This window comes from Canis lupus, chromosome 12, assembly GCF_048164855.1.
Source record: "Canis lupus baileyi chromosome 12, mCanLup2.hap1, whole genome shotgun sequence".
In the NCBI taxonomy this organism is placed as follows: Eukaryota; Metazoa; Chordata; class Mammalia; order Carnivora; family Canidae; genus Canis; species Canis lupus.
The window spans coordinates 26573033-26589989 of NC_132849.1; the positions used below are offsets into that span (position 1 = coordinate 26573033).

Sequence of the window (16957 nt, forward strand, 5' to 3'; positions counted from 1 at the left end):
TTCAGGGATTTCATTTTGACTTAAAAAGTTCTGATATACTTAATTTATAAATTTCAGACTGATATAAGAGTTTTGGAAAACTATAACAAATGCTTTGTTAATGTGTGTATTCCTATGTAAAACACATGGCTTCTCCTGTGTATATTTTTAAAAATTAAAGAAATGCACATTTAAAAAGTGTTTTGTGGAACCAGTCTGTATAAATGTGACAGGTGACAGAGGTATAAGGGAGGGAGTATGGAGGTGTCAGTTGTAAGAAGAGAACATTGCTGCCTGCATTTGCTAAGGATCTGCATGTAAAGAATTTAAGAGAATATCTTTGTCTCCATCCCATCCTGTTTCTGCACCATCAGCAGTGTAAGAGGTGGCTGGGTACCATCCCCAGTTTCTAGGAGGGAATTGCATTAGTGTTTGCCAGCTCCTGCACCCTGTGCATGCTGCATCCTGTGGATGGCAGGGAGCCCTATGACTGGAGTGGTAGCATATCACTGGGAAGAGGAGCCCTGAAGCAGCTCTCCTCGGGCTGCTGGTGGGGTGGCACATGTACAGTCCAAATTGCTAGGGAGAAAAACAGGGTAATGTTTCCTACTTGGGAACAAGTGTGGGTCCCACTCAGTTGGATTTGGAGTCAGTGGCTCAGGTGGTATAGGTGAGGCCTGGCAGGCCTGGCCAAAGATCCCACCATCTATCCCTGCAGCATTTGGAGCTCTCTCAGACTCAAAGTGTGATCTCTGGCAGCATGAGCATCACCTGAGAGCTTGTGAGAGATGCAGAATCCCAGATTGGCTGCACGCTTGTGAGAAGACTGGCTTCCTTTACAAGTGGCCTATTGGATGCTCCTTATTTTGTGAAGTATCCTCCCTCCTCAATGGACAGGTAAGGATCACATCTACTGAACAAAATTTACCTTTTTTTTTTTTTTAGATTTTATTTATTCATGAGAGACAAAGAGAGAAGCAGGCTTCTCTCATCATGCAGAGAGCCTGATGTGGGACTCAATCCCGAGACTCTAGGATCACGTCCTGGGCCGAAGGCAGGCATTCAACTGCTGAGCCACCTGGGCGTCCCAAAATTTACCCTTTTCTTGATTACTAAGTTCTAAGTTGCCAAGTAAAGTTAAATTTAGTGCCCTTGAACTTTGTTTTAGTACAGTGATTTTAAAAACCAGTGTATTTCTTTAAGCATCCAGGCAATTGAAGGGAGTGTTGTGTTTTTAGCATGGCAAAATACATTTCCCATCCCCTTCCCACCAAAATGGGCAAGGATGACCACTAGAGATGTAAAATAAAGGAATTTTGTAATGGCAAGATAAAAACTGAAAATGTACCTTTAGACTGAACAGTAGGTTGATAGAGATGCTTGGTGATATAGTATCCTAGCAAATAGAAATGTCAGTTCACAGAGGACCCACTTGACTTTTTCTGGCACCCAGTAAGAAAATCTCATAACCCTATATACATCTCAAGTGTATAGTTCTGAAACAAGTTTTACAAAACTAATGCTTCTGATGTATGATAACACTGATATTTTCAATTTGTTAATGTTAAGACTTTTAATATTTATTTATTCATGAAAGAGGCAGAGACAGGCAGAGAAGCAGGGATGCAGGGAGCCTGATGTGGGGCCCAATCCCTTGACTCTGGGATCACACCCTGAGCCAAAGGCAGACACTCAACCACTGAGCCACTCAGGCATCCCATTCTTAAGACTCTTAATTTTATGACCTGCCAATAGGTCAAAATCCAGAGTTTTAAAAACCTTGCATTAAGGGATAATGAATGGTAGAATGATCTATCCGCAAAGCTACTTTGAAATCCCTGTCAATAGAACATGATAGAAAGTATTTTATTCATTCTTTAAAAAAGGGCGGGGGGGGGGATTTTATTTATTCATGAGAGATACAGAAAGAGAGGCAGAGACATAGGCAGAGGGAGAGGTAGGCTCCATGCAGAGAGCCCGATGTGGGAGTTGATCCGGGGACTCCAGGATCACGAGGCCCTGAGCCAAAGGTAGACGCTCAACCACTGAGCCCCCTAGGGGTCCTTTATTCATTCTTAAAAACAAAAACAAAAAACAGCTTTCAAAAAAAAACTTTTCCTTGTAGTGGGGTGCTTCTTACACTCCAATGAGTCTTCCATGCTAACAAATGTAATATACCTAAACATTAAGTATTGTCTAAGCAAGAACTCCTGTGTGTCAGAGAAAAAATTTAACTTTTCTTGGGAAAGTCAAAGTGCATCATCAGGCTTGTGCAATAGAATTCTTTAGTCTAATAACTCAAACAGGTGTGTATGTTAAACGCAGAATACATTTAACATATAGTGGTATGGCACCTTCAATCATTCAACATGGGATTTTTTGAAGTGCCAGGTGCTGAGAGAAAACAGGGTACTCAGCCTCCTGGAGTTTAGGGACTGCTCATAGGTAGAGAAAAGTAGAGCACCAAGCACCAAGGCCCTTCTAGTGAGATTAGTTCCCACTAGTGAGCTAACTCCCAGAAGACAGATGAGAGGGAGCAGAAGGGAAATGTGTAGTAAGTTGCGTATTTTTAAGTCCCACTCTGGCTATAGTTAGGATGAGAGGTAACGGGAGAGGATGGGGTTAGAGCAGTGGAGGCTAGTACAGTAAGTAAGTAAAGTGAATGTTGAGTATTAGAGGGTCTGTATAGCATTGTGAACAAGACAGGTATGGTCTCAGTAAGGGCCAAGATAATGTGAGAGTGAGAAATACAATGAAAAACCAGCAAGGAGATGTTTTTGTTATAAAATGTCAGTGCTCTGAACCCTTTTTTTTTTTTTTTTTTTTATGATAGTCAGAGAGAGAGAGAGAGGCAGAGACACAGGCAGAGGGAGAAGCAGGCTCCATGCACCGGGAGCCTGACGTGGAATTTTTTTTTTTTTTAATTTTTATTTATTTATCATAGTCACAGAGAGAGAGAGAGGCAGAGACACAGACAGAGGGAGAAGCAGGCTCCATGCACTGGGAGCCCGATGTGGGATTCGATCCCGGGTCTCCAGGATCGCGCCCTGGGCCAAAGGCAGGCGCCAAACCGCTGCGCCACCCAGGGATCCCTTGGAATTTGATCCCGGGTCTCCAGGATCGCACCCCAGGCCAAAGGCAGGCACTAAACCGCTGCGCCACCCAGGGATCCCTCTGAACCCTTTTGTAATTCAGAGAAGCAATAAGGTGGGGTCTCTTAAGTGTGGGCTTCCTTGCTCTGGTGTTCTAAAATACATTCCCAAGTCTTCTGTTGTTTACCTTTTCTAGAAGGGTGAATTTTTAACTTCACACTCTCCTGTTGGTCTCTACACTATGTGGGCTGTGTGATTTTTATGCCAATTTCTAGTCAGGAGGGATCTTTTTAACTCCACTTGAAAATTGCATTCAGCTACTGTCTCAGGGGCCATCATGCAAGTAAAGGGCTTTGATGTTGTTTCAAACCCCTCTAAGAGAAAAGGGCTCTTTAAAAGGAAGCCTGTTATTTGACAGTGTTCAAAACTAATCATTTCAGGAGCTTTTCTCCCCTTCTGAACAGGTTAGAAATGCATTTTAGATTTCCTCTCATTCTTAAGACCATGTTGCTTTTAGTTGTTTTAGATCAGTGAGCTAATCAGCTCTTTAGGTATTTCACAGGAAATTACTAAATTGTCCTGAAAGCTTTGAGAGGTAGTTTGGAGAATTTGGGCCGATGGCTTTTTGGCTTTCCTAGTGTGTACCAGTTAGCCGCATGTGAGGAGCAGGGTCTTGGGTTTGTATGGTGGCTTCCTGCCATCAGGGGCCCAGGCTCCTGTCATTCTCCACATGTAGCCTGTTTTACCTTCACATGTGGCCTGTTTTACCTCTTTGTTAGTCATAACTGTGCTCCAGGCAGGAAGGAGGAAGAAGGGAGTGGAAAAAGAAGCAGCTTCCAGTTGAATTAGCCCCTTTGAACAGTCTTTCCTGGAAGCTCCACCCAGTGATTTATTAGCCACACTTAGCTGCAGGGAAGTCTGGGAAATGTCTGGGCACATCACCACCTGTAATACCATGAGGGTTGTGGTAGTAAGGAAGAAAGGGAGAACGGTTGTTAGAAAAGCAACCTGAAGTTTCTGCCACACTTACCTGTGCCTTTGAGCCGGGAAACAGATGAAATTTCACTCATGTAAAAGAATTAAGCCATCTGCACCTGCCCTGAGATATTAGACAAATGAAGAGTTAGCTGACACTGAACCATCTTCTTGAGCAGCATTTCTTGGCCCCTAGTGGTATTTGTGTTAGAAGCAGGGCCCTCACCCTAACTTCAGACAGGATCTCAATTGTTTGATTTCAGAGCAGGTGGTGACCTTTGTTCTCTACCTTGGGCTGCATAGGTGTAAAAAAAAAAATGGTTTTGAGGTGCTTATATTTCTGATGGCACAGCATAACATAAGCATAACAGTTGTCGAATCACTATGTCATACAGCTAAAACTAGCATTGTGTGTCAACCATACTTTAGTTAAAGAAACATATTAAACATAGCAGAGCAGATAAGCATTTGGGCTATAGGTTTAGACCTGAGTTCAAATCTTAATCCACTAGGTTCTCCTGTGATCTTGGGCAAACATTTGAAACTTCCTGTGCCTTAGTTTTCTCATCTGTAAAGAAGAATGGTAATAGTTCCTACTTCATAGCTCTGATGAAACCCAAATGAGGTAGCGGGCCCATGGTGAGTGCTCAATAACAGGTAGCTATTATTTTATTTAAGTTAATAAAACATAAGAACAAATGACATCCACAGATCACAACCACCTGAGAGAGTAGGAAGAGTAGAAAAAGGGAATTAGTAACTGGGATGCAGAAGTGAGGTTGCCCAAAAGGATGAGGACTTCAGTAGGTGCTGAGATGACACAATAGTATAGAGCACATGCTTTTTCTATCTTTCAACCTTATCCAATAGCTCTAAGAATGGTAGAGCTCTCTTGCAGCAGGGGGTGAGGGGATACAGGAGAGTGGCACTCAGGATGTGAAGCTGAGGGGAGCCTCAATGACAGCAAAGACTGTGTATATCTGGGACTGAGCTTTCTTGAGGTGAGATGTGTATGAAGGGTTGTCCTACTTTAGCACTGGGATGCCGAGATCCCTGGGTGTATACATAATGTGTCCTGTCAGAAATAGTTATTTTGAAAAATGCACTACATTGTTTTCAGTATACATTTTGTTACTGTGTTCCAGAAGCTGTTCTAGGCACTTAAAAATACATATAAACTCATATTCTTCCCAACAACCCTTTGAGGGAGGGACTATCATTACCTCAATTTTACAAGTGGGGAAACCAAGGTTTTGAGACTTTAAGTCATTTGCTAGAGAACACGGAGTCCGTAGCAGAGCCAGAAAGCTGTTTTCAGAGCTTTTCTGCTTTTAATATAACCTAAGGCAATTGTGGCCTCTTCAGTTCCTTTGGTGGAGACACATAGCTCAAGCCTTCTTTTAGAAGCAGAATAAGTGTTGCCTGCCCCTGGTGATCACAAAATCGAGGGTGGGGGGTGGAATTTGCACACAGCCCTGGGGCAGGGTGGGTAGGGGCTGCTTCTTGCTGGTGAAAGAGAGAGACTTCTCCCAGTCCCACTGGTTGAAGAGTCATGGGAGATAGTCAAGTGTAGCATGGGATCTCTGTAGGGCAGTTTCACAACTAGAGAAAGAAATGACGTAGGTCTGTGGTTCTTTCTTCCGCAAATGGAATATGTTTTTTGTTAAATGAGTGAATGTTTGTTAAATGAACCACCAAGGTAACTGCAAAACGGAGAAGTTATTTCTCTACTTCCTGTTTCTTGGGGTCCAAAAATGTGTTTTGGGCATCTCCCACCTGGAGAAATTTGTAGAACCATTTATTTATTTATTTATTTATTTATTTATTTATTTATTTATTTATTTAATTTTTTTTTTTTTTTTTAGAACCATTGATTTAGGCTAGAAGTTGGCAAGTGAAATATGACTTGGACCTGAAGCTGCTGGCTTTGAACTGTCAGGTGTTCCTGCATGTGCAGAATGAACAGTTGGATGTTTGTGGTCACCAGCAAGTCCTGAGTCTAAATTTACAGCCCACTGTTAGCATGCTTTTAGCCCTGTCTGCAGATTTTTAAAATTTTCTCTCTGGTCCTGAGGGCCAATTCTAATGGATACCTTTTCCTCTGTTGATTTTTAAAATATTTTTAAGTAGCCTCCATGCCCAGCATGGAGCCCAAAGTGGGACTTGAACTCACAACCTTCAAGACCTGAGGTGATGTCAAGGGTCTGATGCCCAACCAACTGAGCTACCCAGGTACCCACCCACACCCCATGTTAATATTTTTAATCTCCAAAATAGTGTTCACCATTTTAGTTATGGTAAGTGAAACTCTTTTTAAGGAGTATGGAAAAAATCAGTAAGTATTGATCTCTCTCCGAGCCTCCCCAGAGTGGCTGCCCAGCTACTCATCACTTGAGCTGCAAGTTGAAGAGGAAAAGCCCTCTTCCTGTCTTCACCCTGGCCGGGGTTCTTTAAATCAGCACTCCACAGCCATTCTCTCAAGTTTCTCCCATGAAGAGACAGGATGTTCCTTGTCACCCTTTCCAGGGAATTCAGGGACAGCTTCCACAGGCAGCCTCCGAGCCTGGAGCCCGCTCTGAACTGGGTCTCAGTCTCCACAGAGGCTCCTGGTTCTGGTCGCTGGATAGGTTTGGGGAGCAGGAGGGCAAGGACAATACCTTGTCTCATGGGAACTCTAAGGTTTCGCTTCTGCTTTTTCACACTTGGGACACTTTTCCCTCTTGATTTCTGTTCTTTGAAAATGTCTTGGCTTTAAAAATTAAGGTTGCAAATGACAGTTTTAGGAGGGCAGGGAAAGTTCTCTACCGACCTCGTGCTGGCTATGTGAGTGTGTTCACTTAATGATGTCTCAGAGCTGCTGTACACTTAGGATTTGGGCACTTTTCAGTATGCATATTTTACCTCAACAAGGAGAGTGAAGATTTTATGGTTTATTATTATGAGAGGAATATCAGCTCATCTGTTGCCATGAAAGAACAAAAGACAAGGTGATGCGAGATGAGGCTAATCAGTTTTCACTGATGTGGAAATGGGGAGTCCACAGTGAAAGTGGGGACTGGCCCCAAAGTTTTACTTTACGGATTTTATCCTATGTTATTATAGTAGTGAAAAACTGGAAACTAGAAAATTAAATGCTGAGTAATAGTTAAATAAAGTTGGCAGAATTGAAAATGGAGAGCTACTTCATTGTTAAAAAGTACGTCATAAATGTTTTATTAAAGCCACTTATAAAAAGCATAGAACAATCCCATTTTTAAAAATCAGAAGTATATACATCACATATATGCAGAGAAAATAATCAGGAAGAATAAGACTGGATTACGTCTGAGGTAAAGAATTATGGGTGATTCTTACTTCCTTGTCTAAGTTTTTCCTTCCAATGAGCACTCATTGCTTGTTCAACTCCATAAGAGAGGAAATGCGTGTGTAGGGCAGCAGAGTTGGCTCTGAGGCTCCTCACCAGAGTCCCTTCTGTGACATCCCCACAACTGCTGATGGAGGGGAAGCCAGGGCCTGTGCTAGCAGCCCTTAACAATGCAGCCTTTACAAATCATAAGGTGTCTTTGATGTTTCAGGAGCATGTTCACATATGCTATCTCAGGTTTAGAGATTTAAGAGGACCTCTGTTCAACTATACTGATGCTCAGATCATACTTGCGGTGGTCTCTCCTCTTTCATGGGCTCCCCCTGCCGCGCAAGGGCTGGGAGGGCAATTTTGCCTCCACTTAGGGATTTCCCAGAGATTTTCTTCAGAGATGGAGTTTTTCATTTTCCAGGATTCGGTTCACTCCTCCGACTTTATTTGAGAACTTCCTATTCCATTACAATTCCACACTTCATTATTAAAAAAAAAAAAAAAGTCTGATACTATTCAGCTACATTACAGAACTCTGTGAAAGGCAGTAGTTCTCTTATTTCATGACCTCCTTGGGGCTGTGGGTATAGTCATAGGTCTATGACTGCTGCTTAAGAAATAACTTGTGCCCTTATGGTTTGAGACACAGTACCCCACCTGCTGAAACAGAGGCCTCCAGAATAAAGACCTGAGTGATTGGAAGAAGAGCCCTGAAACTTGCTGTGACTCTGATCAAGCTGCTCCCCATCCATGGATGTCAACTGAAGAGGTTTGGACTGAGTCATGCTGAGCACCCCCGCCGCTGGCCCCTGCCCCCCATCACCAGCTCTAACCACCAAATTCTGAGAACATGGCTCATGGTAGCTCTGGCCTGTCTGCCCTTTACCCCAATGCATGCACACAATGGTATTGTAATGCTTGTGGTGTACTGTAGATGTACAGTCTTGTTTTGTGTCAACTAAGGAAAACACATAAAGAAAAAGTCACCTTCCCCCCCCAACCCCCACAAAAGTAATAATGAGAATGGATACATAAGAAAAGAAGAAGTCCGGAAAAACCAAAAGGGAGGGACTGTTGCTGTTCTCATAAAAAGAATTCTATTTGGTCTTGTAGTGGCTGCCACACAGGATCCATCTCCATGTTAGACATATTTCTCTGAAGGACTGGGCTTGCCTCCTGGTCTGACCACGGGCCTGAAAGAGAGGCAGGCAACTAACCATTATTGCAACAAGAGCCCCCGCAGTGTGCTACTGCATCCATCCATGCCTCTCTACCCACCCTAGCCTCCCAGCCCCTACAAGGTCTGAGCACTTGTCCCTGGAACATCAGCAGGGGACTGGGTGAATGATGTCAGCAACCCTGTCGAGAGCTTTACATTTGCCATCTTTGGCAAATTTGTGCAAATTTGTCACAGCAGCCTGAGGATGGGGAGCATTGGGAAAGAGTGAGAACTTGCCTAGGGTCACCTAACTGGGAGGTGATAGAGCAGGTTCTGAACCCAGTTAATCTAGTTTCTGGGAGCCTTGTCAGGGGCACCCATGGAGGTGAGAAGAGCTGATAACCAAAGTCATCAGTTGAGTTGATTCTCAACCCCAGGGAGGATGTGAGCAAACCACCACCATCGGTGAAACAGAGCTACTTTATCTAACACAGAAAACCCAAATTTGATGTGACCCTAAAAACATGTGTTAATTCAGGACTGGCCTAGCACCTCCTAAATGGGCTAATTCATCATGAACGTCATGTCTATGCACACCGTCCTCCAAACCTCTGGAAGCTAAGCTGCCCTCAGGCATCACTGAGTATGTTAACTCAGGCATAGGGATCCCTCAGATATGTTTACTCTGTATAGCTTTGTATTCTAGGGCAGGGTTTTGTTCTCAGTTCATTTCAAACTGAGAATTTTCAGAAAAGATAGAGACATGGGGAGATTCTCCTAAAAGCTCCCAACTGCACCCCAAATACTTGTAAATGTTAAAAATCTTTCTCGGTTTTTAAAGGGTCTTTATCCCCTTGTTATGCCATTTATAATACAGACATTGGAAAGTCATTACATTTTCAGCTGTTAAAAATAATGATATATTAAAAAAATAACATCATATGAGATATTGATCTTGGATTCCTGAAGAGAAATCTCAAGGAGTGCGAAATGCAAACCATAGGTATAAAATTTGAAATATTTTCATCTGCTGAAAGGAACTGATCATCCTTAAACATTCTCATCCCCCAAACCCAATTGCAGGAAGAAGCCTGAGCTTTGGATGGAAGTTGCATTTCTGCTATTTGCAGGTAGTGTGGCCTTGAACAAGTCACTAAATGTCCTAACCCTCAGTTTCCTCATCTGAAAAATGGTAACTACTTGAAGGATTGTTATGAAACTTGAAATTTAGAAAGAAATACGTATAAAACAAGGAACAGGTACTCTGTAGACTTTTATCAAATGTTATATTATTTTGATAATCTGAGAGTCATCATGTCTCTACTGCCTGGGGTAGGTTTCCTGATCTGACCTGCTAATCTGTGATATGTGACCATGATATCTATCACATGGGATTGCTGTGCAGAGAAGAGAGATCCTGAGTGTAACTCCCATCATGGTGCAGGGCTGGAGTGGGGCTAGTTAGACGTTAGCAAAGGGCTGCCTCGGCCTAAGTTCCAAGGACAGAAGAAATTGAGACCTCTCTTCCAGGCACTGGTCTTTGGTTTTTTAATTTTTTTTCTTGATCATTTCAGAATGACCATGGGCTGGAATTGGATGGGAGAGTTACTTGAGCTGCCAGATAGCTAACTGCTCCTGCCTCTGGAGCTTTGGTGTTAAATCAAGGCCCTACATTGGCACAGGGAGATTAGGAGCTTAGGCCATTGTTTATTTGGTTCCCCAATAAAAGATTGGCTCTCTCTCAAAACATTGGTCTCTCAAAAATCTAGAATAAGCAAATGGGGGGGGGGAGTTTTCTTAAGAAAACAACAAAACCCAGCTGGAATCATCCAGATAAAGAGACCTCAGTTCTTTTGAAGAACTAGGATTAATTGGGGGGAATCCTTCAGACAGGATCTTTGGTGCTAGGCCAGAAAAGATGGAGATTTACCCAAGTCACACGGCTCTCCCCAACAGTGCAAACTGTGCCTCTATTTTCCTCAGCTTGCCAGCCTTGTGCCTCTCTTTGCTCAAGAACTATGCTGACTCCTTGCTCCCAGAATTCCACTGCCATGGCCTGTCTCTGGGAAAGGTTCCCACCAACTGCTTCCTGGGAAGCTAGGACCTGTGCATAGGTCTGCCCAGAGGGGAAGGAACAGGTTATAAAAGACTCACCTGGGACATTTGCAAACACGTCTTCTGTTCCCTGATAAGAAAAAGAAGGGGTAAAGTGACTGCCTTACCACAAGCAATAATCCCCAAATAGAGTTCTTCCTTCCCTTTTCCTATTTCTTTAGGATTATAACTCTTGAGAGCTTGGTAAGAGCCTCTTTTCCAACCCTCTTCTCATCAATTTTAAAAGCATTGCAAATACAGATGCGGGTTAAGATGGGTTAGTATAGTCACCCACAGTGGGACCCAAAGTAGTAAAGGGTTCACCGGGAGGTGGCCCAGGGTAAATCTCAACCGGTCATGGTTCTGACCCAGTCTTCCTAGGCACTAGTCCCAGGGCCACTGGGGCACCTTCTCCTGAGGGTGTTTGTAGTAAGCCAGAATCTATGCACTCCCTGCGCCCTAGGCCAACTCAATACACCCGCTGCTGCTCTTGGGATAAGGACTCTGTCTTCCTGAAAACCTCCCAGAGAGTGGAAAGAGGAAGAGGAGGAGGTTTCTCGAGCTCAGTCTCCAGGAGAGAAATGGGCTGTGCCTGACCCTACAGGGCAGCTGGGTCCCTGAAATGGCCATCCTCTGTCGGGCAGGGCTTCCTGGAGCAAGAAGCACAAGAGGAGGGAGTGGAGCTGACTGCTTCCCCCAACTCGCGCGCGTCCCTAGGGGCTTACTGTGGTTGCAGATGATGGTGATGACCAGTGACAGGAGAAGGACGGCGCAGGTCCCAGCCAGGGGTGCCCAGATGTAGATTTCACAGGCGAAGTCTAACCCACTTGTTTTCACTGAAGCCACGGAAGACGCTGACATTAGGAGCCGGCCCAGCATCCTCCAACCCACACCACCAGCTCGGGCGGGTCTCGGTTTCCCCACCATCCGGACAGCTTTGGGCGCTGCCTCCAGGATCAGGGCTGGCCCCGGCAGGGGGCTCTCCCCGCGGTTCTCCCCGGAGCCCGTCTCACCTGCGCTGCCCGCCGCAGGCCGGCAGGTCTCCCCGCGCGGAGACACCGGCTTGGACGCGTTGGTGGGCGCCCGCGTGGGTGGCCGCGGCGCCGGCGTAGTGGGGGGCTTGACTGCGGGGGGGAAACCGTGGTTGGAATCGGGCGGAGGACTTGGACGCTCACCCTTCCCACTGCTTCGCGCCTCCGGCCAAGGGGGCCCCTCCTCCACCCGCGCTGACCTCTGCGCTCGGGGAGCGGGGATGGCTCGGCGACCCCCAGGATTCGCGCTCAGCCCGTCGCGGTGCGCGCGGCCGCCTGCTGCCCCGCGGGAGCCGCTCCCCGTCCCCAGCCGTTCTCCAGGGTGCAGCCTGCGAGCCCGTGGGCTCGGGCTGACCCGCGTTTCACTGGCGAGCAAACGCCGGCTCACAGAATTTCAGAAGCCCTCCCAGGAGCAAGCAGACAGGCGCCCAAACTGGAGGCCAGGCCCTTCGGACCTAAGAAAGCATCTCCAGTCCCCACCCCGTCGCACCTTAGCCTCAGTTTCCCTGTCTGCGAAATGCAAGCAGTGTTAAGTAGCGCCCCCCGCCCCCCGCGCCAGGGCGCTAAGAGGCTAGAAAGAGGGGCGCCCGTGTGAACAAAGTGGAGGTGAGCCCTAAACCCCACACGCAAAGGAGCCGCGTCCCCGGCGCCCGGACCTGGCAGGAAGACCGGCACGAAGGGGCTGAAGTACAGAATGGAGTTGCTCAGGACAGAGCAGAAATAGTAGCCCTCGTCCTCCTTGCGGAAGCGGCTCAGGGTGAGGCTGTAGGTGCTGTCGGTCTTCTTCTGGCCGGAGATGTGCTTGGTGTCCAGGCCCTCGGCCGGCTTGGCCCGGCTCTGGGAGATGTACATGAGGAAGACGGGGCGGGCGGCTGGCTCATTCCTCTGGTAGAGCCACGAGCAGCCCGGCGCCGCGGTGGACAGCAGCACCTGGCACTGCAGCTCCACCTGCGCGTGCAGCTGTCCCACCACCTTCGGCGGCGTCATGCGGAACCGGCTGGGCCCGCTGGCCGCCGCGGCACCTGCGGGGCGGCAGGCGCGAGGCTGAGCCCGGAGCCCCGCGCTCCCGGTCCGTCCCGCCCCCCGCCCTCCCCGAGGGGCGCAAACTCACGGAGCAGCAGGGCCAGCGGCAGGAGCAGGGCGGTCACCCGAGAGGCCATGGCGCGCTCCGCGGACACGCGCTGGAGCCGGCGGGACGGGGCGGGGCGGGGCGGGGTGGGGGGGACGGGAGTCGCGCCCTTCAGCCGGCCTAGGAGCCAGATTTTGCGATCGGAGGAAGTAATGTCACCCGAAGCCCTGCGGAGTAGTCTCGTGGTTGCCACCTTTCAGCCCAGGGAGGAGGCTGGGGTCCGCGATCTGGGCGGTGGAAGCAGACTTGCAGGAAGCTGGGGGTGGTGGGGACCCGCGGGCCTCCTGATGAAGAAAAGGGCTTGCAAGTGACCCCTGGAAAAGGCTCCCTCGTGGGAGCGGCAGAGACAGGATTAAGCGAAGTTAGGAGAGGTGAAGGGGAGAGTGAGCGGGAAGCAGTGTCCACGACCCGTGTAGTCACGCACAGGGTCTCCAGCAAGATGGGAACTGAGCGTTGAGCAGGGGGAGACTTGGGGACTTGCACACCGGGCGCCTGGCGGGGACCTGTGTGAAGCCCGGGGGAAAGCCTGCAACAACGAGTTTTCCCTCTCAGGCTGCGCCACCTCATATCCCCTTCCTTTTAGCCTGTTGCTATCCTGAAACCTTCCAGCCCCGGTGGATGCCCTCCTCCCATGTCCTCGGGGTGCCTGAGCCTTCCCACTTGGAATCCCGTGATGAACACGCCTCACACTGTTGCTACTTGATTCCAGGGTCCACGTGACATTATCTGTTCCCTGTGTCTGCCCCACCTGTGGGTTTTGCATGGTGAAGGCTGTGTTGCAGACACCTTTCCCCACCATGTTCTATCATAGCTTGGGCTGAGCTGTGTTTGTAGAACCGAAGTGTTGGATGGGCTTTTTTTTTTCTTTTTTTTAAAAAATCATTACTATTACTTTGATTTCAAAGTGTCCCCTCTACGCTTCTCAAATCATCCAAGGTGCTTAAGCCTATGGGGAATATTTAGCATATTCTCTTTTAATTCCAGTGGAGTTAGCATACAGTGTTATCTTAGTTTCGGGTGTACAATATAGTGATTCAGCACTTGGATATATCACCCTGTGCTCATGGTAAGTGCCCTCCTTAATTCCCATCGCCTATTTTGTCCATCCCCACACCCACCTTCCCTCTGATAACCACCAGTATATTCTCTATAGTTAAGTCTGTTTCTTGCTTTCTCTCTTTTTGCTTTGCTTGTTTGTTTTGTTTCTTAAATTCCAAATATGAGTGAAACATGTGGTATTCTTTAGCTCCATCCAAGTCATTGCAAATGGAAAGATTTCATTCTTTTTTATGGCTGAATAATATTCCATTATATATACACCACATCTTTTTTATCTATTCATCTATTGATGGGCATTTGGGCTGCTTCCATAATTTAGATATTGTTGATAATACTACTCTAAACATAGGAGTGTGGGACACCTGGGTGGCTCAGTGGTTGAGCATCTGCCTTCAGCTCAGGGCCTGATCCCAGAATCCAGGATCCAGTCCCGCGTCGGGCTCCCTTCAAGGAGCCTCCTTTTCCCTCTGCCTGTGTCTCTGCCTCTCTCTCTTTGTGTGTGTCTCTCATGAATAAATAAATCTTTTTTAAAAATAGGGGTGCATATATCCCTTTGAATTAGTTTTAGTTTTTTTAAATATAAAATTTTATTTATTTATCTTAGGGAAAGAAGGAGAGAAAGCATGAGCAGGGGGAGGGGCTGAGGGAGAAGGAGAGATAGAATCCTAAGCAAACACCTCACTGAGCCTGGAGCCCCACTTAGGGCTTGACTTGGGGACTTGCACACCGGGCGCCTGGCGGGGACCTGTGTGAAGCCCCGGGGAAAGCCTGCAACATCGAGTTTTCCCTCTCAGGCTGCGCCACCTCATATCCCCTCCCTTTTAGCCTGTTGCTATCCTGAAACTGCCCAGGTGAATGCCCTCCTCCCATTTCCTTGGGGTGCCTGAGCCTTCCCACTTGGAATCCCGTGAGGAACACGCCTCACACTGTTGCTACTTGGGGACCCCACGACCATGACCTGAGCCGGAAATCAGGACCCCACGACCATGACCTGAGCCGGAAATCAAGAGACAGAAGGCTCAACCAACAGCCACCCAGCCACCTATACAACATTTTAGACACATGAGATTGTACCCTGCATGTCTTTTTCTGTAACCTTCCTTTCTTAGCTAATAGCAAAAGAAGAAAAGCTTTTCACATCAACACATGTATTTTATATTGATGTTCCATAATTTAGTTTTCCTGTTAATGAACATTATGTGAGCTCTAGTAGATAACAATGTATCTGTATTGTTGAGGACTTGCTCAGTACATGTTACAAACATACAAATGGAAGATGAGGGATGCTGGGGAAGGAAAACCCTTTGTAATGATGGTTATGACTGTGACTCATGCCCGGCATCCCCTGGCATATAGATGTGTGTGTGTGTGTGTGTGTGTGTGTGTGGCTGTATAGACACAGTGCTATCCCTTAACTCACATGAATGAGGGTGACAAGGAAACAGCCATGTGCAGGCAGGCCATCTTGGTCTCCTGAAAGAGAGCTGCAGCTGACTTGGAGACCTTCCAGCCTTTCAGCTAAGAAAAGTGTCAGCCATGGGGGGTGGCAGTCCCTTTGTACAGAGCATGACAAAGGGTGCGGGGGATGCCAAGGCAACACATGAAACCTACCAAGGAGGCTTTGTGACCCCAATGATATTTTTTACAGAATGTGGTGGATTCTCAATGCAACCACAACGACATCCGCCTCCCAGCACACAGGAGAGCAGACAGAGTTTGTGAAAATTCTGGAGATGCTTGCTTGCAGTAGGGCCAGCTGTGCAGAGGGCTGGGTGGGGCCTGCCCCTCACTGCCAGGTAAGCTCCCCTCCCCCAAGTTGCAGCACTCAGGTGGGATGGCAGGAAGGCATGGGAACCACTGCAATCTGTCAAGCAAGTCCCTTATTTTTAAAAACATCCAGAAAGAGATGAGAGTAACCAATTTTTGTGCCAAATTAAGCAAGTCTTTGTTTTTCTTGAAGTGTTTGTTCTTAAAACATGGAAATACAAGAATCTTAATTTACATGAATTGAAGACATTCGGAACATATAACCAGGCAGAGCAGTGGTATGAATTGAATCAGGGCTCTGGACCGCAGCTCCTAAGACCCTGACTGCAGGGACAACTTGGAATCAATGGCCTGCTGCCTCCTCTTGCCAATCCCGGACTGTGAAGACAATACTGTCTCCTTGGAAGGAGTTAGCTTGTTTGGGCCTAGAAAGGCCTCTGAGTCCTAGAGCTAACAGAGCCTTGCTTTATCTCAATGACAAATACCTGTCAATTCCACCTAAATTGTGCCACTCCTACTTTTTCTGGAGAATGTTTCAATATATAGAAACATTGTCATATTGTATGTCTTTGAGTTTGAGTTGTGGTGACACATACAGATTTATTTATTTTAAATGTTGTATAGTAGTATTATCTTGTGAATATTCCACAGTTCAGTGGTCCTCAAACCAGAGTATTCATACCCTTGGGGGGACAAGGAGGCTGGCTGTCTTTGGGATACACTGTATTTTAAGGGGCTCATTTCCCAGGTCTTCAATTTTTGGTTCTCTTTCCTAAAATGGATCTGCCCAGGAGCAAATAAATGTCTGTGTCTAGTCTTCGTGCCAATCCTCTTTCCCCATCTCCCCTTTCATAATTGCTCTTCTCTTGCTTTAAAACAAAAAGGCAGACCTGCTACCATTCTGTACATTACTGTGGTGCAATGCCCGGGAGGTGCAAAACTCTCTGGGACAACAATCAAAGGGGAAACACCCAGATATTTTTCATTTTGTGTCCATTCCCTTAGTTATGAATAAGCATTTCTCCTGAGGAATGTCCCCGAGATCCTGACAAAGAGGGTGTCTGGGAGAAATGCTGGAGCTAGAGTATCTTGTGGCCAACCCCTGGGCCTCATCATTTTACTCACCTCTCTCTAGAGCCTCAATGCAGAGGCCAGACAGTTGTTATGGGATGTGCACTTGTTCCTAGCATGTTCATTAGTATTGCAAAAGGAACCACACTTTCTCTTTTAACACAAAGTCTGATTTGCTAACTGCTTTGGTATTAAAGACTGACTTTGCCAATGAGGTTAGTTGGTGGCATTTTTATTTGCAACAAA

The 16957-nt window shown here is 46.7% G+C and overlaps 1 protein-coding gene and 1 long non-coding RNA gene across 2 annotated transcripts; one reads left to right on the forward strand and one right to left on the reverse strand.

Annotated features, from left to right (window-relative positions):
• The first annotated feature begins 500 nt into the window (after positions 1-500).
• LOC140601340 (uncharacterized) lies at positions 501-16527 on the forward strand. Its single transcript, XR_012004358.1, has 4 exons — positions 501-876; positions 4559-9690; positions 15522-15669; positions 15834-16527. It is a non-coding gene; the product is annotated as an uncharacterized lncRNA (long non-coding RNA).
• CD8A (CD8 subunit alpha) lies at positions 7229-12892 on the reverse strand. Its single transcript, XM_072770122.1, has 6 exons — positions 12797-12892; positions 12342-12707; positions 11668-11778; positions 11380-11490; positions 10715-10745; positions 7229-8594 (listed from the first exon to the last, which is right to left on the reverse strand). Exons 1-6 carry the CDS (start codon positions 12843-12845, stop codon positions 8543-8545), a joined length of 720 nt encoding a protein of 239 aa, XP_072626223.1. The 5' UTR covers positions 12846-12892; the 3' UTR covers positions 7229-8542.
• Positions 16528-16957: the final 430 nt, after the last annotated feature.